The 27,281-nt window shown below is 39.7% G+C and overlaps 1 protein-coding gene across 4 annotated transcripts in view; it reads right to left on the bottom strand.

Annotated features, from left to right (window-relative positions):
* The window catches only part of MAPRE2 (microtubule associated protein RP/EB family member 2), a 159,889-nt gene that overhangs the window by 66,925 nt on the left and 65,683 nt on the right, over positions 1-27,281 (bottom strand). For 2 of the 4 annotated variants that reach the window (XM_084618780.1, XM_084618778.1), the window contains exon 1: positions 26,768-27,030. The exons of the other annotated variants lie outside the window; for them this stretch is intronic. In XM_084618780.1, coding sequence (XP_084474906.1) covers positions 26,768-26,855 — 88 coding nt within the window. In that variant the 5' untranslated portion in view covers positions 26,856-27,030. Of the gene's footprint in view, positions 1-26,767; positions 27,031-27,281 lie in introns of those variants that run through there. 4 annotated transcript variants of the gene reach the window in all.

The raw sequence follows: 27,281 nt of genomic DNA on the forward strand, positions 1-27,281 counted from the left end.
CTACATATCCATACACCCTGGACCTTTACTATAGATTTCCCCATATTTGTAATTGTGCAGTGCTCCACATCTTTCTTAAAAGATTATTCATGAGTTAATAAGTTTTCAAATGAGTGAATTTATTGTAATGTGCCCAGGAGTCTATCCAACCTAACAACATCTAGTGGGAAACCCGAGGTAAGCGGACTGATGTTGGCTTGATTTGCCTAAAATGCTACCAAGGTAGCCACAGCAGTAATGAGTCGAGACATGAACTACAACTGTCTAGGGAAGAGTGGGACCAGGCCAGAGTTGCCCAGGAAACAGAAGATGGCCCAGACTGGAGCTAATGCATAATCTTTAACAGTTCCTGGGGATAGTGAGAGATGGTCAGGGCAATTTAGATAGATATCTTTGAGGAGACTGTGCTAATGGGAATACTGTTTGGGAAAGATAACAGATCCTGGGTTAGAGGGACCCTGACTTAAGTGACAAGTCACAAGGATCTTGTAAATTGGAAGTACTTATATTTGAAGTGTAATATTCAATATACTTTAAGATGTTTACTGAGTAAGATGGTTTGTCCTGTTAATCCCAATAAGTGGTTCTAGGAATTCTTGTTCAAAGTAAGGTTTGTAAGTTGCCCCTTACCAAGACAGAATGAACCACCTCAAGATGACATTGGTAAAATTTGTAAAATTCCAGTTTCTTCTCCATTTTTAGAGTACACTTCAATCAATGCATCCGATGGAGTGAGCTGTAGCTCACGAAAACTTATGCTCAAATAAATTTGTTAGTCTCTAAGGTGCCACAAGTCCTCCTTTTCTTTTCTCAATCATTTGTACATTTCTGAAAGAACTGGGAATATTAATTGCTAGACTACTGGAAACCTGCCACATTTTCAGAACTGGAAGCTCTGAAACTCACAAAACTGCTTTAAATCTTCAGCAAAAGTGAAATTTTATTCTTAGAAGTAATAAGATGGTTTGTGGGGGACCCACTGCTTATGCCTCAGTGATTCCTTATAGAAAATGCTCAGTTTGCTAGTTTAACTGCCAGCCCTGAAATTCAGCCTTGGATCTGAGAGTCAAGCTGGGTTCTCTCTCTCTCTCTCTCTCTCTCTCACACACACACACACACACATAGTAAAGGTTCTATTTGCCAAATTATGCTCTCAGTGAAACCTGGGTAGTCCCATTGTTGTGTTGACTGCACTGGTGCCGAGGGTTGTTCACTTGGTAAACATTAAAGCAGGAACAATTTTTCAACACCTGGACTGAGATGAGGAGCATTGACAAGGATTTAGCAACAAAGAGTGCCTGATTACTTTTAAAGGCCCATTATTATGGCCTGTTAGAAACTTATCTCCCAAGGCCAGCACTGAAGAGAGGTTGGGTAGGCATAAATTTGTGTCTGTTACTGAACATTACCTGAAATTTGAACTTAATTTTTGCCAACCCTGAGACATGTGGGATTTCTTTTCTCCTTTCTGAGCTAAAGAAACATCAAGAAGATTTTCATCTCTGTGGTTTTAGTATTAAAGAATACAGTTGACCTGTTGACTCTAAAAACAAATAGCCAAAGAAATCTTCAGTGAAAATTTAATACGTTAAGCTACTCTTTTTTTAAAAAAATCATTAGTTTTTCCAATTACCAGCAGTTTGGGGCCAGCGAATTTAGCCCATCAGAAATACAGTTAGACAAATATACATCTGTCAAGAAGGAAGAAAGTAATAAACCCATCATAGCACTCTTCCAAAAGCCAATACCAAAGAAAAACCCACAACACTTATTACCTTCAGTGACAGTGGTAACATGAGCTACATGCTATACTACACAGAAAGAACAACTCCACAGAAGGAAAACTGTGCAAGGAAATTAACAACATGAAATTTAAAAGGATGCCCTGAAGTAGCTCTGTAACTTGCATAGTGTTGGTACAATAGTAAGAAAATATTTTATTACAATCAGGGGTCAAACACAAATTTCTTAAGGTTAATACTAAAGAGATGACAATTTTCTATTTACAAGTCTAGATGTATATTTTTGGCCATATCATGCCAGTTTTTAAATACGACCCATTTTAAAATAGAATTTTTCCATGAAGTCATTGCGGGAGAGCGACTTCCACTCAATCAAACACAATGATAAAGCCCTTTATTTGCAATGGTTTATACTGTATTGCATTCCTGAATCTTCCTTTATATCTAGGGTGACCAGATAGCAAGTGTGAAAAATCGGGACGGGAGTGGGGGGTTATAAGGATCTATATAAGAAAAAGACCCAAATATCAGGACTGTCCCTATAAAATCGGGCCACCTGGTCACCCTATTTATATCTTCTTTTGAAATAGTTTACAATGTACCACTAAATTCTTTGTACACCACCCTGGAGTTTATTCCAATAGAGGAGGTTTTTTAAATAAACAAAGGAAAAGCTTAGTTGTAAGATCACATTTAAAGTAAGTGTGTTCTAAATCAGTGCTCATTTTCTGTATGGATGCTCACACAGACTATCTTACTATAAATCAACAACTATGCAGGAAAAAACAATCCACTACATGTAACATGGGCCAAATTTTCTAAAGAGCACAGTACCCAACATGCTCATCTTTTGAGAGTCTGAACCAAATTTAAAATACATTCAGTAAAGTGCAACATAATGGCTAAGGAGGCAGAAAGCTGTGTTCACAACTACTGACCAAGCAACTAAGAACTTGCAGATTTTATTATGTTTGTTACCCTGGCTCACCAACCTTTCCCATGCCCACTTGTTTGCATCGTTGACCTGTTATGTTTGTCTTTTTGACTGTATGCTCTTTGGGACAGGGACTGTCATTCATTGTGTGTCTGCACAATGCCTAGTTCAATGGGACCCAACCTAACTGTAGTCTTTAGGCAAAACCACAATACCAATGTTCAGCAACAGCTAGAGATACGAGTTAGATCTGGAACTCCATCTTGGGCCTTCCATACCCCATACTTCATAAAAGTTCAGAGCAGAAATTTGCGGCTCACAGACCTTACAGTGAAGAGTTAGAAAATGTGCTAGTTAGAAAAAAAGAGTCATTCATTTCAATTATGAAAACCTTAAACTGAAATCCATAGAATTGCTAATTAATATTTATCAGTTTTCACATTATATTATTAATTCAAGCCCTGTTTCAGCAAGACACTTATGCATATGAGTAACTAAGCACTTGAGAGTCTCATTGATCTCTTCGGGTACGTCTATGCAGGGCTGGGAAATTGCTGTGCAGGTGTTTGGGCTCAGGCTGGAGCCTGAGCACTGGGACCCCACAAGCGTGGGTGGGGTCCTGAGCCCAGTCTCCAGACCAAACCCAAATGTCTACACTGCCATGTTTAGCCCTACAACCCAAGCCCCAGTCAGCTGACCTGGGCCAGCTACAGTTATGTCACAGGTCTTTTATTCTAGAGTAGAATATCAGGATTAATCAGGTGCTTGAAGTTATGCACATGCTTACAATAACCTGATGGATCAGGGTCTTACTAGTTTAGCATATCCCTTGATAATACATAGTCTGATCCAAAACAAAACTAGATATTTGTGTGTGGCACAATATACATTACAGGGTATGATAAAAGTGTTCCAGAAATGCTTACAGATAATTATGACCGATAAGAGAAATCATCATCGAGTTATATTTGGGGAGAACTTTTTGAATGTGAAATATTTACTTAGCAATGTTTTTTTTTTTCCTAAAAAGCAAACAATTGTTGGCAGCAGAAGTTATTTCTGCCAAAAGCAGTAATAGAGGCCAGATAAAGGATAAAACAAGTGAGGAGTACTTCCAAATTAGTTTACCCATTTTATGGAATGTATGAAACTATCATTTTTCAAGAAACAGACAGAGGACTTTTGTAGATGCTAGAAGTAGGATAAATCTGTGGATAAATGGATAAAAAGACTGTTAAAATGGGAAAATCTTATTCTAATAATGCCAAGGGAAATCATTCCAGAAGTCCTCCCCTGACAGTACCCAAGATACACATTTTGAATAAAAGGAAAGCTCTCAGAACAAAGCTGTTGAAGCAAAAGATATGAACAAATAGGCCAAGATATAGATGAGTGAGTCTGCCCAGGTCTGTGTGGGAAGTCCATTTAAAATGAATAGCTTCTGCAAAAGAATAAAAAGCTCAAAGCAGCAGAAAAACAGGGAAGCTTATGATTCACTCTGGCCATTTTTCTATGGGAGAAAAATTATTGATGTCATCCTGAACTGGGGGGGATGGAGGAGAGAGGTTGTTTTAAGATTAGACCTTTGCTGCTGTCTTAACACAGATTATGTACAGATTCAGTGTTCAGTTTTGATCATTAGAGAGGCCAATTATACTCCTCCTGGGGCTCGCTGTATTGAAAACAATTTCTGGACACAATTTGGGCAAAAAGCTGCAGCACATCCTGCCAACATATGATGCGCACTCTCCAATTTTCAAGCCACAACATATTCCTGTACCAAAAACAACTGCAAAAAACAAAACAAAAACCAAAAACCACAGAATTTTCTCATAGGTCACAGAACCTGTAACTGAAATGAATTATGTAGCAGGTATTACAAATTCTCTGGTCTAGTCAATCACCCATAAAATCTGCAAAGATGAAAAACACCCTTCTTACTTGGTATACTTCTCTCCATACCCTAGCCAATACATCAAACCTTTAAAAATAGTGAAGGTCATTCTCTGTGCATTGTACTTTCAAGTGTTACCAAACATAAATAGCATCTTAATTTTTGTAGCAAACTATGATGTTCTGACCCAGAAAAAAATTAAGGTGTTTGGATCTCAATGATTGGTTTGAGACCAAATGTAATTAAGTACTACACAAGGTGTAGCATTATACAATAGCAAACAGTTTGCTAGATAGAAAAATGCATACCACTTTATTCAGACAAGTTTTCCAGGTCCCAAAAGCTCATCTAAAAATGTTCAGACAATACAAACCCATTGGGGCTTTGGAGACAAAACCTTTAGAATAACCCAATAAATAGTCCCGCATTATATTATTTTGCTATTGCTTGAAAGATAATTTTGCTTTAAGTTTATTCACTGAGCCAACTGTGAAAGTATAGTTAATACTTTGCATTATTAGAAATTAAGTTACAAATTTCATACAAGTGATGTAGTTCTTAAAAACACTTTAGGGCACCTCAAAGAATCCAAGCCATGTCCAATGGCTTCTTTGAATTTTATGTATTTTGAGTTTCCACTCTCACCTCTGCACAGAAAACTGACAATTTTTTTCATTCTTTGGCTACTTTCTCCATACCTTTTCCTGCTGTTTTTTTACCACTACAGTATTTTGCTGCAATTCAGTAAATACAATATTTGATAGACCTTCAAAACTGTACGGACAAATCTATATTAGACCCAGCTTATGCATAACAACAAACTGTGTGCTGTTTCTTAGTGCTTATGTATTTACATATTCACTGTTTGTAGTTAAATAGTTAGCAGATAACGGTATAACATGATCCAATTGCTAGACGTTGACGCTAGACAAATTCAGACTGGAAATAAGGTGCACATTTTTAACACTGAGGGTAATTCACCATTGGAAGAATTTACCAAGGGTCATGCTGGATTCTCCATCGCTGTCAATTTTTAAATCAAGGTTGGATTATTATTATTTTTTAAAGATATACTCTAGCTCACAAGAAGGTATTTTGGGGAGAGTTCTACGGCCTGTGCCATACAAGAGGTCAGATAGTGGTTCTTTCTGGCCCTGGAATCTATGAATATGTTGTCATATCTTTGGAATTAACATGGATTGAACGTGTCTGCATTTGATCTGTATAGATAGCTTTCCACATCAACCTTCACCAATGTAGTTTTAGCTAAGTTTGGCTCAGGTAATAGTACTGGAAGACAGCTATCAGCAGTTTGCCCTGAATGGATGTGGGTCCTAATCTTTAGAGACAAGCATCAGCTTTACAATAATTGATCCCCACCCCAATAGTGTCTATACTCTTATTAGTTGTGTGATGTATCCAGCAATGGAGCTTGTGCTCACAAACATGATTGGGGTTTGGACCACCCAATCTTCTTTATGCACTAGAGCTCACACATCTTATGAGAGGAGAGCAGTAGCAGTGACCAAAGAGACTCATTAAGACAGGAACAGGAAAGTTTAAGGTAGAAGTATGAGATGTATATGTTTTTATATATCTGAGCAGCTTGGAACCAATAATTCACAATATACAATATAAAATGGTGTCTTACAATGACGGTTGGAGCAATACCCGGTTGGACTTCTGAACTGGCCGTAAGGTAGGAATTTAATGTGGCAAAGCTTAAAGTGTCAGTGAGGTAACACTTTCAAAACTGGCCAGACTTTATTTAAAATATTACCACTGAGCTAGTCTTCAGCACCAAAGAGTTAAGCTTGAATTGCTCCTTTGATGTTTTCTTCCAGAAGGATGAGATTAAATCTATAAAATTTTCAATGAGCTAGGCATTGGCAATGGTGCTTGATTCCCCTTGTTTCAGCTCTTTTCACATTATACATCTGTACATTATTCATTCCCTATATTAAATCTGAGTTGTAAAATTTTAAAAATGTACATAAAATTTAGATAGGTCACCAAGGATGAGTTCTGATCATCTGTGACTGCAATAATTTGAAAGAGAAGATTAACAAATCTGTGGTTGGTCCCCAATGAAACCAAGCTTGAACCCACCAAGAGAGACTTTGGATTTTAGATTCTCTTGATACAGTTGTTCAACTCCTATTTAAATTAAAGAGTTGCTAAGCACACTTATGAAGACAATACAACTGTATATGTGGAGCCATTTACAAAAAGCAAAAGGTATCATGATATAAATACATTGCCGCTTTATTAAACTCCTGGGTTGGATGCAGCAGACAACAGATCAACCCATGAGTAGATTATCTTTTGTTCTGGGCAGAGGACGATTAGCAGTTACACATCATGCTTCTCACCAGTACGGAAGATTTCAAAGTGCTTTAACAAACAGATAAAGATTTTATCCCCATTTAACCAATGGGAAAACAGGCACTTTTCAAAATTGGCCTTTAATTACAGGTGCCTAAAACTTGAGATGCCTAAGCCCACATTTTCAGAGATGCTGAGCACCTGCCACTGCCACTGGCTTTCACTGATGTGGTGGGTACACAGCCACTCTAAAAAGACTGGGACTGTGCAGGCTTTCCTTCAGTTCTAACTTTAATTCTCACTCTGCAATTTCAGTCCAGAGACTGCCCATGGTGTTTAACTGCTGGGTAGTTTTCAGATGGACAAGATTCAGCTAGTAAGCAGGATGAAATCGCCCAATTAATTTAATTTTTGACCTGTGCAGGATTCTCACTTGCATATTCAGAGCACTGACCTACTGAACCACTCATGTATGTGGGCTTCAAGATAAGGTACCGTAACACTACATACTCATCCTCACTGGGGACCTAAGCAGATTCCAAACTCCCCACATACTTACTAACAGCTAACTATGTATAAAGCTCATTCAAGCAATAACTAAGCAAGAGTGAAGAACAGAACAATTTATGAAGATTCAATGAGTGTAAGCATCAAGGAAGAAGGGGAACTACTTAGAGTGGTACAAAGGGAATGACTAGAGGGAACAGGATAAAAGTCACAAAAATGGAGGCTAAATGTTAGGAAGAACTTCATGACAGTGCGATCTATGAGACTGTGGAATAGCCTCCCCAGGGAAATTGCTTGAGACATCTGAAACTAGGCTGGACACTAGAAAGTGTCCTGTAAGGAACATTCTTTCATTGGCAGAGAGATGGGCACAGTAAATATTTTCTATTCTTAGCTTCTACTTACATAGAACCAGGAGATGATCAAGGACCAACCCTTCACATCTAGAACTGCTTGACCCTCCTACCCTACATATTTCAAAAGACAAACATTTCTAAGATTAAAATTCTTATTTTAAACTTTTAAAAATGTTTTGTGCCTGAAAAGGATCAAGAGCACTCCATTACAAACCATTTCATAGCCACTCTTGCATTATACTTCGAGGAGGCAGGGGCATGATCAGCAAGGACAAATTTAACTTTAATTAGCTAATCTTTAATTAACTTCTAACTGTAGTTTCATATGGTCTTCTAATATATTTAAATACATTAATGCTATTTGATTCCACCTATCCACCATTCTCTAATATATCTCTGGATTTTTCTTACATGAATAATCTCTCAAATTATAGTCATGTCACCCAGGGCCCAATTAAAGCATTCCAGAGCCACCACCTAAATGTCTTACCTCTGCACCATGGCCCTGATACTTGGGGAGCTGGTGGCAGGGGCTACCCACAGAACAACCATCTGCTGGGCAGGTTTCCAACACCACAGACCACCTGAAAACTGGGGATTCCACACAGTCCTCAGTTTCCCTTCCTGCCAATGCCATCTCAGCAGAGCTATAATGGGATGGCAGCACTGAGCCCACACCATGTGTCTTCTGTTAGGTTTGTGTTTTCAAGCTTTCCCGCCCAAATGCACCCATAAGAACTAGAAAAAAAAATATATATATATATATGATTAAATGAAAGCCTGGATTCTGACATAGAATCATAGAATCATAGAATATCAGGGTTGGAAGGGACCCCAGAAGGTCATCTAGTCCAACCCCCTGCTCGAAGCAGGACCAATTCCCAGTTAAATCATCCCAGCCAGGGCTTTGTCAAGCCTGACCTTAAAAACCTCTAAGGAAGGAGATTCTACCACCTCCCTAGGTAACGCATTCCAGTGTTTCACCACCCTCTTAGTGAAAAAGTTTTTCCTAATATCCAATCTAAACCTCCCCCACTGCAACTTGAGACCATTACTCCTCGTTCTGTCATCTGCTACCATTGAGAACAGTCTAGAGCCATCCTCTTTGGAACCCCCTTTCAGGTAGTTGAAAGCAGCTATCAAATCCCCCCTCATTCTTCTCTTCTGCAGGCTAAACAATCCCAGCTCCCTCAGCCTCTCCTCATAACTCATGTGTTCCAGTCCCCTAATCATTTTTGTTGCCCTTCGCTGGACTCTCTCCAATTTATCCACATCCTTCTTGAAGTGTGGGGCCCAAAACTGGACACAGTACTCCAGATGAGGCCTCACCAATGTCGAATAGAGGGGAACGATCACGTCCCTCGATCTGCTCGCTATGCCCCTACTTATACATCCCAAAATGCCATTGGCCTTCTTGGCAACAAGGGCACACTGCTGACTCATATCCAGCTTCTCGTCCACTGTCACCCCTAGGTCCTTTTCCGCAGAACTGCTGCCTAGCCATTCGGTCCCTAGTCTGTAGCTGTGCATTGGGTTCTTCCGTCCTAAGTGCAGGACCCTGCACTTATCCTTATTGAACCTCATCGGATTCCTTTTGGCCCAATCTTCCAATTGGTCTAGGTCCTTCTGTATCCTATCCCTCCCCTCCAGCGTATCTACCACTCCTCCCAGTTTAGTATCATCCGCAAATTTGCTGAGAGTGCAATCCACACCATCCTCCAGATCATTTATGAAGATATTGAATAAAACCGGCCCCAGGACCGACCCTTGGGGCACTCCACTTGATACCGGCTGCCAACTAGACATGGAGCCATTGATCACTACCCGTTGAGCCCGACAATCTAGCCAGCTTTCTACCCACCTTATAGTGCATTCATCCAGCCCATACTTCCTTAACTTGCTGACAAGAATACTATGGGAGACCGTGTCAAAAGCTTTGCTAAAGTCAAGAAACAATACATCCACTGCTTTCCCTTCATCCACAGAACCAGTAATCTCATCATAAAAGGCGATTAGATTAGTCAGGCATGACCTTCCCTTGGTGAATCCATGCTGGCTGTTCCTGATCACTTTCCTCTCATGCAAGTGCTTCAGGATTGATTCTTTGAGGACCTGCTCCATGATTTTTCCAGGGACTGAGGTGAGGCTGACTGGCCTGTAGTTCCCAGGATCTTCCTTCTTCCCTTTTTTAAAGATTGGCACTACATTAGCCTTTTTCCAGTCATCCGGGACTTCCCCGGTTCGCCACGAGTTTTCAAAGATAATGGCCAGTGGCTCTGCAATCACAGCCGCCAATTCCTTCAGCACTCTCGGATGCAACTCGTCCGGCCCCATGGACTTGTGCACGTCCAGCTTTTCTAAATAGTCCCTAACCGCCTCTATCTCCACAGAGGGCTGGCCATCTCTTCCGCATTTTGTGATGCCCAGCGCAGCAGTCTGGGAGCTGACCTTGTTAGTGAAAACAGAGGCAAAAAAAGCATTGAGTACATTAGCTTTTTCCACATCCTCTGTCACTAGGTTGCCTCCCTCATTCAGTAAGGGGCCCACACATTCCTTGGCTTTCTTCTTGTTGCCAACATACCTGAAAAAACCCTTCTTGTTACTCTTGACATCTCTGGCTAGCTGCAGCTCCAGGTGCGATTTGGCCCTCCTGATAACATTCCTACATGCCCGAGCAATATTTTTATACTCTTCCCTGGTCATATGTCCAACCTTCCACTTCTTGTAAGCTTCTTTTTTATGTTTAAGATCCGCTAGGATTTCACCATTAAGCCAAGCTGGTCGCCTGCCATATTTACTATTCTTTCGACTCATCGGGATGGTTTGTCCCTGTAACCTCAACAGGGATTCCTTGAAATACAGCCAGCTCTCCTGGACTCCTTTCCCCTTCAAGTTAGTCCCCCAGGGGATCCTGGCCATCCGTTCCCTGAGGGAGTCGAAGTCTGCTTTCCTGAAGTCCAGGAATGCGATTGTCTGAGCAGAGGCCTCAATCTAGCTCTGAGAACTCCTGCTATTGGTCTGTGCAACCTCAAATAGATCAATATTAATAAGATGACTTATCTGGCTTTAAAACTTCAGTCATGTCACCTTTAGTAGTTTTCTTCCAAGACTAAAACAGTCGCGTCACTCTCCTCACATATTTGGTTGCTTTATGCTGTACTCTCTCCAGCTGCAGTGGGTGCACTCGGAAAGTTGATTCTGGTTATAGAAATATTACCAGTATGTTCTCTAAACTTAAAAATTCATTCCCATTCTGGAGATATTACTGCCCTTAACAGTATTCCTTCATTTCAAATGCACACACTGTATAACTTCCAAATTAACCTCAGATAGGGTGGCCAAAACTGGACTCTACACTCCCTTGTGGAATAAACTGCCCTTTATAAAAAATTGTTTGCTCATCATCATTTATATAATAATTTTTTTCTTGATACAGGCCAATATTCTATTAGCCTACTTTGTTGCAGCTGCACAATGAATCAATTTTAATGTTGGGACCAGGATGGATAAAAACAAATTTTAAAAAATGATTTTTTAAAATTTAAATCCTTGGATTTTTAAATTTAAAAATGGGATTGTTTTGATTGTTATTTAAATTATAATAAGTTTTTCTTTCTAACAATAGACCTGTTTAAAATTAAAATTTAATATAAAATATGTTAAGGCCTAAACTCATTACAATCTCTTAAAACATTTAAGTAAAAAATAAATAGGCTGAATTCATAAGCCTCTATCAAAAACTCTGAGTCAAAGGATGCTTGTGCATACAAAGAATGAATCGGGGTGGGGGTGGGGGAGGGGGAGGGGGAAGATCTAATTTCTGAGTTCAAGCTTTATAAATATGGCATAATAGGTCATGTATCGTATTAAGGGCTCGATCCTGTGAGAGAACCAGGGGCTGTGCTACTAGATGCAAGAGACCAGCAAAGTCATCACTGGCATTGGGACCTGGCCTGTGACTCCAGGAGACATCATCATGTATCTCTTCAGGGTCATCCTTTGAGCCCACCTGGATGGTCTCATACTCCTATTTTAAAGCTTCTCCCTACCTGGGCTCTGACTGGCTGTTCTCAAAATTATGAATATTTATGATTCCACCCACCATGGAAACGTAGTTCCTGGTTCATGGCAAAACACTGATCTGCCCAGTAACAACCAGCCCTTGCTTTTGAATCTGGGCACTTCAACTAAATGGCCTTGCTCGGTGTCCTTGCACATACACACAGCCAGATACAAACAGAATTAGTTTCTCAACCGCCCCCTGGTCCCTACACAAATAAAATGCTGCAGTGCAAAAGGCAGATGGTTACTTGAGTTGAAGTCTTGGATTGTTGTTAGCTTGTTTTTATAGTGGTAAGGTTAGGGTAGAGTGGTAGAGTTAAGTGACTAAGGAGAAAGAACAGAGTATGCAACAAGGAAGGAGTAACACTGGTGTTAAGCAGGATGCTGTGGGAAGAATGTACAACATTCTTCAGAATGCAGTCTCTAGTGTTGATTTCAACATCAGGGAACAGCAGAAAAAAACCTGCTATTGCTGTAAGTGGTAAAATAAACCCTATTTGGAAGTATTTTCAAGAAGTTCCTGTACCTCTGAGTAAAAGAGGAACGCATGCCAAATGTAAACACTGCAAAAAAGAGATGCAAGGGCTGGTTGTCAAAATGAAACATTATGAAAAATGCTCCTCAGAAGGCAATGACTTTGACAATGATGATGTGGACAAGTCTGACAATCTAGATCAACTAATTAGTAAACTTATTTTTGCACTATTCATATGGACTGCCTACCATGTCCTACTATGCTAACAAACTTTAACTTTGATTATTATAGTAAATTTATGTTTTGAGTGGATTACTTATGAATTTCAAAATGTTTGTATTCAAAATATAATTGGTATGTTAGTTGGTTGTCGAAGTATGTCAATGTTTTACTGATACTGCAGGACTTCTGAAGTGATTTCTTAATTGCTCAATATAATCAAATCTAGGTGAAGATTTTCTGTTTAAAAGTAAAGTTTTACTAGGGATTTATTAATGTCAACATTTAAAAATGTTCTTTTTTCAAACTGTTTGGTATGTTGCTAGAAATAAAAGTTTAACTAGATTTAGATAATCCTTATGCTTTATTAATTATTTCCCCTATAAAACTAAGTTTAGAAAATAAGTTATATCATTGAAACAATGGTACAAGCAGCTGCAGTAGAAGGACTCTTTCATTTACAATCTTATTTTTTAAAGCAGTGCACTTAGTAATACTCAGTGAGAGAGAGTGACTTTTTTCACCATTTTCTTTCAGGGTCCACATGAGACATAAGGGGTTATGATGGTCCATCATCTGAAATGTCTACAACTTCAGAGACTTCTGTTAGTACCACCAACAGTGCTGCAATTAAACATACATCAGACAATAAAATTACCTATATTAAAAAAGACTTTCTTCATAATCCAGTAAAATGAATGAATTTGTAATCAGGACCAGCAAATTCCATCAAGACTCCATAGACAAAAAGATTGCTTGGTTCATTTATGCAACCGAGTCTTTCTTTCATCTAGTTCAGAACAAACATTTCATTTATATGATTCAATCATTACAACCAGCATACACTCCTCCAGGCAGAGCAGACATTGCTGGAAGGCTGCTGGGTACAGCGTATGAGAAGGAAATTTGAACACTGAGAAAAAATTAATGAATTTTCCATCAATCTGAGTGTTGATGGGTGGAGCACGTACACTCTGATCCAGTAATATGTTCTTGTGTCACAACAAAAGGTGGGGTTTCTGTCTTACAGAAACAACTGATACATCAGGAAATGCCCATACAGCAGACTGCTGAAGAGAAGTAGCAGTAAAAGCTATGACAAACTGCAAATAAATACTTAAGTATCAAGTGCATAGCTTTGTTACAGACAATGCTAAAAATGTAGCAAAGATGAGAAGAAATCTAGAAGAAGATAATCAAGAGAACCTGAAACTTGCAACATATGGGTGTAGTGCTCATTTGATGCATTTTTTAGCCAAAGATTTAAGTACAACTCCAGGAATAAAGGAAAATGGTGTTTAAATTGCAAAATACTTCTGTTACAACTGCTTTGCTTCAGCTTCATTGAAGAGAGCAGGAAACTAATTCTCTCCCAAAATGTACAATGGAATTCATTGGTTGACTGTTTTGAGCTGTTTATTAAGAACGGGCCTATCCTGATAACAATTTGCAAAGGAAAACATGACAGAACAGATGGAACTATCAATGTAGCCAAAGTAGTCAGCATTGGACTAAAGAGAAATGTGGAATATATGCTGAATATATTGAAACCTAGTTCCATAGCATTGGAAAAACTGCAGAAAGATTGCTGCTGTATTGCTGGTGCGGCTGAAATTTGGAAAGAATTGAAGAGACACTGAAGAAATACTCAACAAAACTGAATTCCAGGCAGTAAAGAGCGGCTAGATCAAACTCTAACTACACCAAATTTTCTTGCCAATATCCTCAACGCACCAGTCATGCCAACCATAATAAATTTCAGGAGTGGAAGTGAACTATTCAAGCAGTACGTGTTTGCTGATGATATTGCACCACTGAACTGGTGGAAGTCACTAAATAAGCACCTGGAACTAGAGTCTGTTGAAATGATAAATCAGCTTTCAATAGCTGTAACCTCTTCCACAGACACAGAAAGAATATTTTCTTCATTTGGACAAATTCATTCAAATCTGAGAAATCAACTGGGAGTTGAAAAAGCAGAAAACCTTTCTATCTCTTCCAGGCTATGAATAAAAATGAGATGGGAGGGGATGAGATCAACTAGTTTTAAAAGTTTGAAGGACAATCTAAGTAATTTAGGAGATTGTCTCATTTTCAAGAGACTTAGGCAAGTGGGAGCTTAAGTTACAGTCACATTCACTTAAGCATATTTGAACATTTTCCAGTCTGACTTTAAATATACAGATAATCCCTCTGTTTATTTAATACATCAAATTTAGTTGATAAATATGAAACATGTTTTGATAGGAAATGTTTATATATCCAAAATGTCTAAGATTTTGTTTAATAAAAATAAATTTTATATGCTGTTTTGTGCGTTTAAATTCCAGTTAACATCCTAGCATAGCTTGACACAAACCATGATCAAAAATTATCTAGTAAACAAGCAGTGTTGTTCATCATTTTCTAACATACTAAAAATGTATAATTTAAGAATCTGAAAACACTAAGCTATATAAATTGCTTAAATAAATGTATATAATTATAGTGTACCATCCTAGATATCAAAAAGATGTACCAAATCTAGTATAAAAAGTCTCTATTTAGTTGTAAATCAACATGTTTTAATGGTTGAACCAACCAATGAGAATGCAACTTTCTTTAGAAAACTGAAGTAGAAATGGGAAAGTTGATTAAAATCAGTTATTTAAATCAAGACTTTTCACTTGGTGATTTAAATAATGATTTATATTGCCTTGATTTAATCAATACACCCTGGTTGAAACTATCAGTATCAGTGGTGGGCAACCTGCAGCCCGTCAAGTTAGCAAGCAAGCCACTGGCGAGCTGCAAGACAGTTTTTTTACGTTGACCATCCTCAGGCTCGGCACACCTGCAGCTCCCAGAGGCCGCAGTTCGCCATTCCCGGCCAATGGGAGCTGCGGGAAGCCACGCGGGCTGCAGGTTGCTCACCACTGATCAATATACTATGATATTTTCCCCCAAATCTCATTTCCCCCAACCACATTGGTCTCTGGTGGAGCTCCTGCAGTTTAAAAATTATTAGACCGTGTAAGAGAACACACAAACTAAAAAGAACCAGCTGCAGTTTGTCAGACGATCCCTCTTTTAGATCGTGCTAGTTGCCTGAATACCCAAGAACAGAATTACCAGTGGCCGTTCAGACACACCCCTTTTATCTTGAAGGGCTAGCAAAGTTGTGTCCTAGTTCACCTTAAGCTAAGAGAAAGGTGGATGTACTGTTTAACAGAATTTGTCCTCCTTTAATGGAATATTTTAAGGTCAAGTCCTAAAGTACACTCCCATCAGACACATGGTGACACTAGTGAGTTCAATCCCCACCATAAACACTGTAAACAACAAACAAGCAATTTAGTTGAAGACAAATGCATCATGCAACAAACACTTCAACATGCCTATAACCTATAGGCATACTCTGATATGTAAATTAAGTTGCACACTGTAAATATGTATTTATTAAATGCTTGGACTGTCAATCTGCTTACAGGGTCATGTGACAAAACAGGTTCACTCTGTAGGCCTTCCCCCCGCCCCCAACATTAACCAATGTGCAATAAGATGACATGGGTCACATGACACTTGGATTTAACAGATGTGGCTGTGATCTTTATTGAACTTCCTTAAGGGTAAGAGTTTAAAAAGATAAACAAAAGAAACAGTATTTTTCAATTCACCTCATACAAATCCACTCAGTCCTACTTCTTGTTCAGCCAATCGCTAAGACAAACAAGTTAAGTTTTCATTTACAGGAGATAATGAAACCCTCTTATTATTCACAATGTCACCTTAAAGTGAGAACAGGCATTCACATGGCACTGTTGTAGCCGGCAATGCAAGATATTTACATGCGAGATATACTAAGCATTCATATGCTCCTTCATATTTCAACTTGTAGGCTCTAAAGTTTTACATAGCTGCACTCAAAATGAAAACAAAGTAATTCTGCATTTGTAAGTTGCACTTTCACGATAAAGAGACTGCACAACAGTATTTGTAAGAGGTGAACTGAAAAATACAATTTCTTTTACCTTTTTTACAGTGCAAATATTTGTAATCAAAAACAATAATATAAAGTGAGCACTGTACACTTGGTATCATGTTGTAATTGCAATCAATATATTTGAAAATGTAGAAAAACATCCCAAAATATTTAGAATAAATTTATATTGGCATTTTATTATTAACAGTGAGATTAAAATGGCAATTAATCATGACCTTTTTATTCTCGTGACTAATTACGATTAAAGAAAATCATCATAAAGTCTGATGTCATCAGATCATCCATTGCCATGAAAAGCCACTACTTAATTATTATGTAGAAACCCTATACTCTCCTCCCCTTTCTATTGCCTTATGAACTTGTGGTCATTTCTGTATAGTGATACTGTAAAAGACATGTTTCCCTATAATTTGCACACTACGATCCTGCTGGATGAAATTAGGTAACAACACATTTCAGGAACAAAAACACCAGTCTGGCACAGCACAAGCTGTCAAAAAAACAACCTTGTGGCACATTTACAAAAAGGTATTTCTAATGTCATTTTTTTCTTACCATCCCGAATAGACTATAGCTATACCAGCAAGTCCTTTGTAGTGTAGACTAGCCCTTAAATGCCTTGTTCTGAATCCATTTAATTTCTACCATATTCTAACATTGTATTCTTTGGCAGGAAATGGTGGAAGTGGTATCGGAAAGGCAGACCCTGCCCTACATAAAGGAGTATTAGCTAAAATGGATACTAATCCATGGCATGTGACCTAGAGACCACAGAAAGGGCACAGAAAGAAGCTACATTACTTTCAAAGGAGTGTTTGGGCCTTTATTTAAAGATCCATGCTAGACAGTGAGTAGTGCCAGGCAGTAATGCACAAAGATGTTTAACAGCTGCGCCATTTTGATTTTTGGGATGAAGAAATATGGCAACTGAGAATAGTCTGTTTTCAGATTCTGATTCAGAATCTGCATGCACCTTGTGTAATATTTGGTAAGACATTCACAATTTTTAATATTGACAACTGGGCAAAAAAGTGTTACAACAGGGCCCAATGCAAATCATTCAAATTTAGTGCAATTAAGTGAGTTAATCTCATAACCCTCTCTGTGTTCAACAAGATTCCAACAGAGTTCTGTTATTTCTGAGCTGATGCTGTAGTTTCAGTATGACACATCCCTTTTATTTAACCTATTTTAATTTCACAGCCTCCATGTTTCCAACTCTCACAAATTATATTCTTTCTGTAAATGAAACTCCCCAAGAGGCCTCTCTCTCACTGGAGATGTATACTCCACCTCCACACAGCAAGCCATTACTCAGGATTTCTATAATGGTTTTAATGATAAGCTACCCTTTATAAGCTACTGAATACTGTAACAAATATTTTAATGGGATATATATTGTTTTAATGCGTCTCAATCAGGCAGCTATCGCACTAGTTCCACAGGGATTAGCCTTAAAGGTTTTCCTCTTCATAATAATGTATAAATCTACCTGAGGCATATTTTTATTTTTTAGAACACAGTACTGTACTAACAGCCCTTCTGAGAATCCACACTCTGCATTCCAGAGTGACAAACAATAATTTGCATTCAAGTGCATCTCTGACTAAACGCAGCTTTTTAGGTTGCAGACTTGCACTGTATGAAAAAAAGCCCTGCTGTATGAGGAATGCTCATTTTACATACTTCTAATTATATATCTTCTCTGAAATGTCACTTGTCCACAGCCCTTTGCACTGACCATGTCCTAGAGCTTTGCCAAGAAATGCAATACTGAAAAATGAGTATCTAAAGAGCAGCTGAAATTACACTCACAGTACCTGCCCACACCACAATATAAAAAGAACAAAACACACAACAAGAGCACATACACATTCTTAATTGATGTTCTGCATCTCTGTGAAGCAAAATGATGGGCTATTCCTTTCTTCAGCAGTACTACTAGTGCAGGAGCCTGGTTATGCAGACAAAAACATTGGCTAACATTTTTTCATTTGAGAAACAGTTTCTTGGTCAATTCCACTGATTTTTAAAATATTATTCTACCGCACTCTTAAAACCCCCTCATTTACACAAGATCATTATAATAATCTTTCCCTTCCTTTGCTATTCACATATGTCCCAGATTCATAACATGTGATTCTTTTCTGACAAGGCAGTAGGTGAGAATTGCCCCACTGATTTCAAATGAGTTAACTGGTGTAAAACTAGCATAAATAGGAGCCAGATCTGGCCCACAGCCTGCATGGGACATTCCTCCCCCAGCAGCTCAGTTTGGCACAGTTATAGGTTTTCCTATGAAAGCTACATCCTTAAGCCTCCCTTCACTGATTAATGTTTACATTTCCTCTTGATGAGCCAATCCTTTTTGGACAGCGTGACAGAGAAACAGATTTAACTGAATTATGATTCAGTTAGTTTGTTTACAGCTATCATGAAAAGAAAATGAAATCAAATTGGTCAAGCCAGACCTTTAAAATACATATATGATTTTACCAGATGGTCCTAACCTTCCCTGTGATTTGGTGTGCACTAAGTGTTAGTCCACAAAACTTACTCTTCAGCAACACTTCAGTAATAAAGAGCTTCACAACCAGAATATTGCATGCAAATAGTAGATCCTCATTTTGAATTATGTTGTATTCATTTTAGTATTAACAAGATCACCAATTAATGGGATTGACAATATGTGATAAAACCACTCATTTTCTATTACAAAACTGCCAAGAGGGCTGGTTGGAAAGTCTGCAGGGAGTAAAAAGCTGACACATGCTAATCTGCTTCCTTACCAAGCCTGAGCTATGCCTTCCTTAGAGTGGGAGGATGAGTGCAGGAATTTTTCTCCAACAATTGTTACACATTTCAAAAATTCACTTGCATTTTGGAGTGAATAAGTGCTACAAATATAGCGCTACACTATGTTAGTTTTCATTCCCTATCTTCCAACCCATCGTATACATGGGAAAGGTTACTGCCTGATCTAACTTCATTCACTGCCTCACATCTTACCATGAGCACGGGCATGTACCTGGCATGGTTCCCAACCTTCCCCAACACCTGCTCTTTCTCCAGCGAGAGGGAGACCATGGTGTGCACTTATATAGGGTGCACCATACTGCAGCCTGTCTTCCCATTCCTCCAGAATCTCCTCCTGAGGTACTGGCTGCCCTTTCCCCCCACACCTCCTGACCCAAGCACACTCTGTCTGTGGCCCCACAAAGTCATAAGACCTCCTCGTCAGCCTGCTCCTGGCACTGGCCAAGATGGCCATCCATCATACCAGGAGGAAGAAGCTGGAAGGTGGGTGCTCTGACTGTGGGACCTACTTTTGGTCCCTCCTTAAGTCACATATCCAGGCAGAGTTCCTCTGGGAAGCGTCCATTGCCTCCCCGGACACCTCCGAGGAGCAGTGGACGCTGTCTGGGGTTCTCTACTCGGTGTCCTCCTGTGAATCCCTGACTTTATCCCTCTGACCTTCACTTCCATCCCTGTTTTCTCATTTGTTGTTCCCCAGATTTAGCTGATGCCTGGGTTTGGTGGCTCGGGGCGGGGGGGGGGGGGGGGGAATGGAGCTTTAGCAATGGCCAGGCTGACATCTACCAATCCCCAGTGCCTCAATGGGTCCATTACGCTTCACAGAACCTAGGCCTGCATAGAAGGTTCTGTTCTTATAGTCTAGTCCAAATGTGACAAGGCAGTTAGACCTCACTCACTCCACCCACATAGCAAAGGACAGTTAAGGTTTCTACCTTGCTCCTATCAATTTACTTAATACCTTTCTTCCTGTGGGCAAAAACCATGCAAGTCCCCACACCGATGTCCCCCAAACTACCCAACCTGTTTTCCATATAAATTCTGTTAAGACATTTTTCACTGTCAGCTGCAGTAGCAGCAGGAAACACTAACCTCACCAGCAGGAAAGTACCTAGCAACAAGGTCTTCCCACAAGAGGACAAGGCTGGGGCGAAGCCAAAAAGATTATTCCTAAAGGATACATCAGGTTAAATTTTCTAATATCTTAAGTCTACTCTCTTTTTGCAAGCACCCACACAACACTGGGGTGGTGACCATATTAATAAGCAGCTCAACAAGCTGTACCTTTAAAATAAAGCTCACCTAGCCACAGGATGCTTCATAGACCCACAAACGCAGCATATATTTCAATTCTATCCAAAGCACTTCAGTCAGAGAGAACCGGCCTGAAGGCTGAGAAGAGGATGGTATGTTGGAAAAAGTTTTAGTTTCACTTCCTTACATGACCTAATGCTAGACTGTCTTGCAAGTCATAAAGAGGTTCTCTTCAACAAGAATCTAAGTTATAATCAGAATAGGATCCTCAACAATTTCAGGCTGAGGAATATTTACATTTTGAAATGTCAGTGCAATGCTATTGCGCAAATGAGATCAGCCCCTTGCCCTACAGATCAGCTGTAGTGTTTGAGTACACTCAGAACATTTGTTTTGCCAAAACAAGTTCTCTTTAAGTAGAGCTCCACGGTGTGCCACTATAGCCCATTTTGAAAGCAGGATCTCTCAAATGGGCTATATCCATTGAAATTAGGGTGACCAGACAGCAAATGTGAAAAATCGGGACGGGGGTGGGGGGGTAATAGGAGCCTATATAAGAAAAAGATCCCAAAATCAGGACTGTCCCTATAAAATCGGGACATCTGGTCACCCTAATTGAAACAGTGTCTCCAATTTATCCCAGAATCAGAATCTGCTCACTCCAGTTTTTAAGAAGCAGAAAATAGCCTTTTTAAAAATTAAAAAAAACCCAATAGGCTCTGTGAAGGGGAACTGGGATGAGATAGGAATCCAACCTGTATGAGAAGAAGAGAAAGAACATCTATTGTCCAACCTACAGGTAGTAGGCAAGAGGTAAGGAAAGATTCTTGCACCACTCATACAAGTTACACTGGAGACTAACTGCATCCTTTAAATCACCATTTAATACACACAGGACATTATCATGGGTATTACCTTACCGCGGTGGTAGTATTTTACTTCAGATGCTTTGACATGCAAGAGGGGTTATCAAACAGAGTCCCTATCTTTTGGAATGGAGCCAAACATATTGGATATGATTTTCAAAAGCACTCAGCACTGATCTAAATCTGTTCCCACTGAAGTCAAAGCTAAGACTCCCATCAACTGCAATGGGAGCAAACAGATCAACACTGAGCACTTTTGAAAGTCTAACCTTTATATATAATAGCACTTGTCATGGGTAGCATTTGAAATTTTCAGAGACTGAAGGATGTGGGTCTGAACTGCAGTCTGTGAGCCTTACTTATCCAACCCCATAAAATGAGAGTACTTGTCTATTTAGTATCTTCTCCCATAATTCCTTGCAACAAGACTGAGCCCTATTCTACTCATTTCATCCATGTGAATAGTCTTATTTAAAGTCAATTGAACTATTTACTCGAGTGCGGCAGGCAGGAGTTTGTGTTCTGTCTAACCAAACTAAGGTAATGCAATAAATCCTTCTTAAATACTTAAGTAAAGAATACAATTATTTTGTACCAAAAAGTAAATTCCACTGCTCTAGACATACTGAGAGAATAGATTAACTCAAAGAGTAAAATATCAGTGGATGAAACTAGTTTAACAATACAGAGAAACCCTCGAGACATATAATGCAGGTTTTCTTAAGGATGAATGATTCATGGTCCAAAATTCTCAAGTAGAAAATTTGTCCAGGACTTAATACAAGGGAAACAAAAGATGTGAAGGACGATTCTAGACTTCTGGGTCCTAAAACAGTTAACATTCTACTGTTAATTTAACTCTATCTTCTATAGGCCAAAGAAATTACCATCTAAAAATCCCTATACCAACTGAAACTCTAGACATATCCTGTTAAACATTATAGTTTTTGTAATCAGTGGATGAGAACACCATCACTTCTGTTCCACATTCGTTATTATGCACAGAAAAGCTATACATCAGCAGTGTAAATACCAGTTTCTCCTTAAGAAGAGAGAAGAGGACACTTACAGTAGGCAAATATTTATAACTAAACAAAGATATTGTGTCAGAAAATATATAATCTGTACTCAAGCTGTATGTACAAGCAAAAAGCCTGAAAGAGTCCTAAAAAGTTTAAACACTCATTCTTAAAAGCTTAGGGTAGTGAAGTAAGTGATATGGCTAGTGGACAAAAGGCCAATTAATAAATCTGATTTCCCAACTGCATGTGGATAAAACAAAATTAGGAGTGGTATCCAAAGAAAGAGGGTGTAAGACTCCACTATTTCAGTGAATTAAAAATTTTACCTCAGATTTGGAATATGAAACTTGAAAAATACTTTAAATATTTGTGTGTGGCTGGTGAACTGATTGAATTGCCTAGATTGTGGCATAGGGCGCTGTGGCCAGGTGCCTGTTTAAAAATGTCCCCACCCAGCCCTGTCATTCCTAATTTGCTGCTTTACTGATTTACTTATATTTACCTAGGGCAGAGAATTATAATTATAAGCAAATATGGGGCTATTCTCTGGTGGGAGCCAAGATCCATTCTTGGCCATCAAAATTTATTACACCTTAGTGCCAAACCAAATTTACAGCCAAGCCTCCTGACTGAGATGTATCAAACGAACACCCTCTTGTCCTTCCTTTCCACCCCAAAAATATAATTTTAATAAACTAATATAAATTTAATATTTACAATTATTTACTGTAAGATGCAACATGATCTTATGGATTGAGCACAGAGTTGGAAGCCAGGAACTGCTTCAGCATTTGAATAGTAGTTCTGCTATTGACTCTCTAGGTAACCTACTGCAAGCCACTTAACACTCTGTATACATGTTCCCATATCTGTAAAATGGGGATATCTACCTCACAAGGATGTTGAAGACTATTACATGGGTTAGTGGATAAAGCACTGTATTGGGACTCAGGAGACCCGGGTTCTATTATTTGCTCTGCTCCTGGAATGCTGGATGACCTCGGCCAAGTCACTTTGTCTCAGTTTCTGCATCTGCAAAATGGAGAGGGTACTCCCTTCCTTTGAAAAGTACATTTAGATTTACACATGAAAAACACTGTACAAGAGTTAAATAATGCCTAACAATATTAAATATTATAAAAGCACTAATTTTTCACTAGATTAACAAATACACTTTTGTTTATTATGACCAACAACCATTTCCTTTGTTTAAAATAAGATGTGTTTACATAAAAGCATCTAAGGTATATTATGGAGGATAACTTGAGATGGTGTTGAACATTGTAGGAGAGAGATACAGTATTTGCTTTTCATGAAAACATAGTAGGCACAGTCTAACTTGGCCAAACTAGATTGCGAGCAGAATGTTTTTTGTTTGGTTGGTTTTTTTTTTACATAAGATTTGCCCAACAATTGACTTCTACTTCATGTTTTAGGATTTTTTTAAGAGTAAAATTAATGCATATTTCTAAATATAGATGGAACCAACTAACTATCAGAGTCACGCCAGCTTGGAGTGTGATTTTATGAGATGTTTGTTCTGGTCGGTATTTGAATATGAAAGCTACAAGGAAAATGCAAAATGCTACACAAGAAATTGGACAGAAGTTTATACAAGGTGCATTTCCCCCATCTCAAATTCAATTGAACTAATAGTCCAGCATGATCTTAATGGGTGTGATGCTGCCTTTCAGACGAAACATAATTTACTTGTGTATAAGGACTTTCATCCTACTAGAACTCAGGGTACTTCAGAGCCCTAAACCAACTGAGTCTTTAAAGATTTCATGGCAGCTTCAGCAAAATTAAGAATGTGATCTCGTGTCATGATAAAATCCCAATTTAGCTATTTATCTAAATATTTCCTGTAAGTTTCAGTTAAGTAGTGTTGACTTATATAGCAGTTTTCATCTGTAGGTCTCAGAACACTTTATGAAAGTATCATTATCCCTATTTGATAGATAGGAAAACTGGCACACAGACAGGTGACTTGTCCCACATCACAAGGCAAGTTGTTAGCAGAGCCAAGAACAGATTCCAGATCTCCTGAATCGCAGTCCAGTGCTTATTCACAAAATAAAGTTGCCATTCAAGCTTGCATTATTCATTTAACTATCCTAAAATGATGTATAATGATAGTGTTGACAGGTAATGTGCTACATTCCATTCTCACAGGTGGGTGAATTGATAAAGAGGATTTAAAACATCTTGAGGCCTGGATAGTCTCTGGGTAAAAGGCTAAATGTAAGCAATTTTCATGTAAAGTATTATTCAATTGATACATTAATTTCCACCGTAATGTTTCCAGTAGTCTTACTACAGCAATTTTTCAAAAATTCTATTTTTGGGCATAGTCTTGTTGATGTGAATATCATTCCAACATGCATTATTGTCAGGCCAGAAATTGATTATTTTGTAGGTAGGTGCAGAAGTACTAAATGTAAACAGTGATTCCTCTCTGGTGCAACAGTGCAATGGGAGGATCTTATTGACCAAGGGGTTTCAACAAACACTGAAGACAGTGCTGTCTTTTGTAAGTCAAACTGGAGTGCCTAACATTAAACTTACTTCTATCAAAAGATTTTGTTACCAGAATACAGCTCAACTGCAAAGATGCAGCAGAATGCTTCCATTTAGCCATGTGGTAAAAGTCCAGCTTTCCTCTCAAACAAAACTATGCTACATGGCAGGAATTTAAATCTACAAAATGAGAGCTTCAGTCTTCCTGCCAGTAGGAATGATTCTTTACAAAAGGTGAAAAACCTATTGGAAGTTTAATAACGCTGCTTTAAAACTAAGCCCAATGAACTCTATCAACATAAAGGAAATGCCTGTAGAGACCTGAAGGCTTCTGGGAAGCAATAAGATTCTAATAAAGTGCAGGCTAAATTTGTGTGTGGCATTCATGGTAGAGTAAGCACTTGGATTCCACAAGTATGTCACCTCACCACATTCATTTGAGTGCTAAGCCATGAGCTTTTGGGGGAACTGTATGGATTCAGCCAAGATTTACTTACAAGGTTAATATCGTCATAACTGAGTTATTAGGGCCCAGTTATTCCTAATAGAAAATAAAGTAAAATACTCTGATTTTCTTTGGCTAATTTAGCAAAACACTCAGGTTTATTTTGATCCAGTTCTATGTACAATCAGATAGTATACATTATCTGAATATTTAGCTAACGTTTTAAGGACAGTATCATTTCCTGTTGCTGGTTTGAGAATATGAGCTTTGAAAGATGTGTGTGCTCAGAAAAGGCACAGCTTGCTGTCATCAAGGCAGCATTTAAAATAACTGCATCTTAACTTTAGAGGAGATACCACTGATCACATTATCACGCTTCAAGTCTACAGCTCAGAGCACATAAAACTAGTTGTATTCAAGGCTATATTGTTATCCTTATCAAAAAGGCAAACAATTTTAATTAGCTTATCTACTGGACCATATTGTCAGATATGTTAATGTAAAACGGTGCCAACAATACACGCCAAACCATTAATCAAAAATGCTTACAACTGTGACAAAGAACACACCATCCTCAAACCATACAGTCAAAAATGTAACGCAACTGCCTCCCAATTGGAAAGAAGGGCTGAGTTCCCTGCCACACACCAGAATCAAAGAAAAGGCACGGGGATACGCAGTGTCTTCTAGAAACGGCTGTAGTCCACCTGGTCGCTAATAAACCCTCGGTTTCGAGGAGGAAATGTTAGTGAATGTGTGACACCGTGACCTCTGCTGTCAAGCCTTCCACCAATCAGGGAGCAGAATTCTTACAAAGCTCCATCAATCTGGCGCTTTAACATCATCATCGACTGCAGTTTAATCTGGAGGATTCCATTTTTCCTGCACGCACCAGGGCAGGCAGGCACAAGCCGTTTTGACTCCATCCCTTCGCCTTAGCTTTCACGCGCAGATGCCCAGCGACCCCGGCACAGCCAGAAATTCGGCGCTGCAGCCCAGCTCCCTTTGGGCGACCCCACAGATCTCTCTCGCTTGCATTTTTTATCAACACGCAAGGAAGGAGGGGTCTGTGGGGCGGGCGGGGGAGAGCCCCTACAGGCAGCAAATCTACTCACAAAATGTTTTCCAGCTGGACAATACAAACGCTATTTCCAACAGCCAGGCTTCCAGGCAGGCGAGGCAGGACCCCGGCTAATAGGTCCCAGCTTATTTTTAACACGCCGCGGAGAGCACGGCGTTTTGTTATGCAATCCCCCTGCCTGTCCCTTTGCTGCAGTGCCCGCGGCAGCCCCCACCCCAATCACGCAGGCAGCCGCACCCGGGCGATCCCCGCAAGCCAGCGCGGGTTACCTGTAGGAACGCTCCCCGCGCACCGTGTGCTTCCTGAAGGGGATGATGGTGCCGTTATCCTGCAGGATGTCGTTGTTGTTCTCGCCATTTGGGGACAGCGTCTGGGTAGGTCCCGGCATTGGCGCGCGCTCCCACCCCCACACGGCTGGCTGCCTGGCTCGCGCGCGGAAGGTCGGCGGAGAGGCTGCGCCGGGGCTGCTCTGCTGCTTTGCCACAGCGGCTGCCTGCTCGCGCTCGCGCTCCCCTGCCCACCTCCCTCCCTGCTGACGTCAAACCGCCCGGAGCAGCACCCTGGTCACGTGACACGGTCCCCCCCCCCCTCCTCCCTCACCATAGCAACCAGCTAACTCATCAGATCTCCGCGGTTCGCACCAGGGCTCCGGCGTGGCCGCGCCAGTGCCGCCCGAGAGGCGCAAGGGAGGCGGGGATGGGGGCGGCCTACATCTGGCTCGCAGCGCGCCAGCGCCCCCGACAACAGCCTCGCCGCCTTCCTCCAACCGTTTCCTTTCGCTCC

This window comes from Lepidochelys olivacea, assembly GCF_965140295.1.
Source record: "Lepidochelys olivacea isolate rLepOli2 genome assembly, chromosome: 2".
In the NCBI taxonomy this organism is placed as follows: domain Eukaryota; kingdom Metazoa; phylum Chordata; order Testudines; family Cheloniidae; genus Lepidochelys; species Lepidochelys olivacea.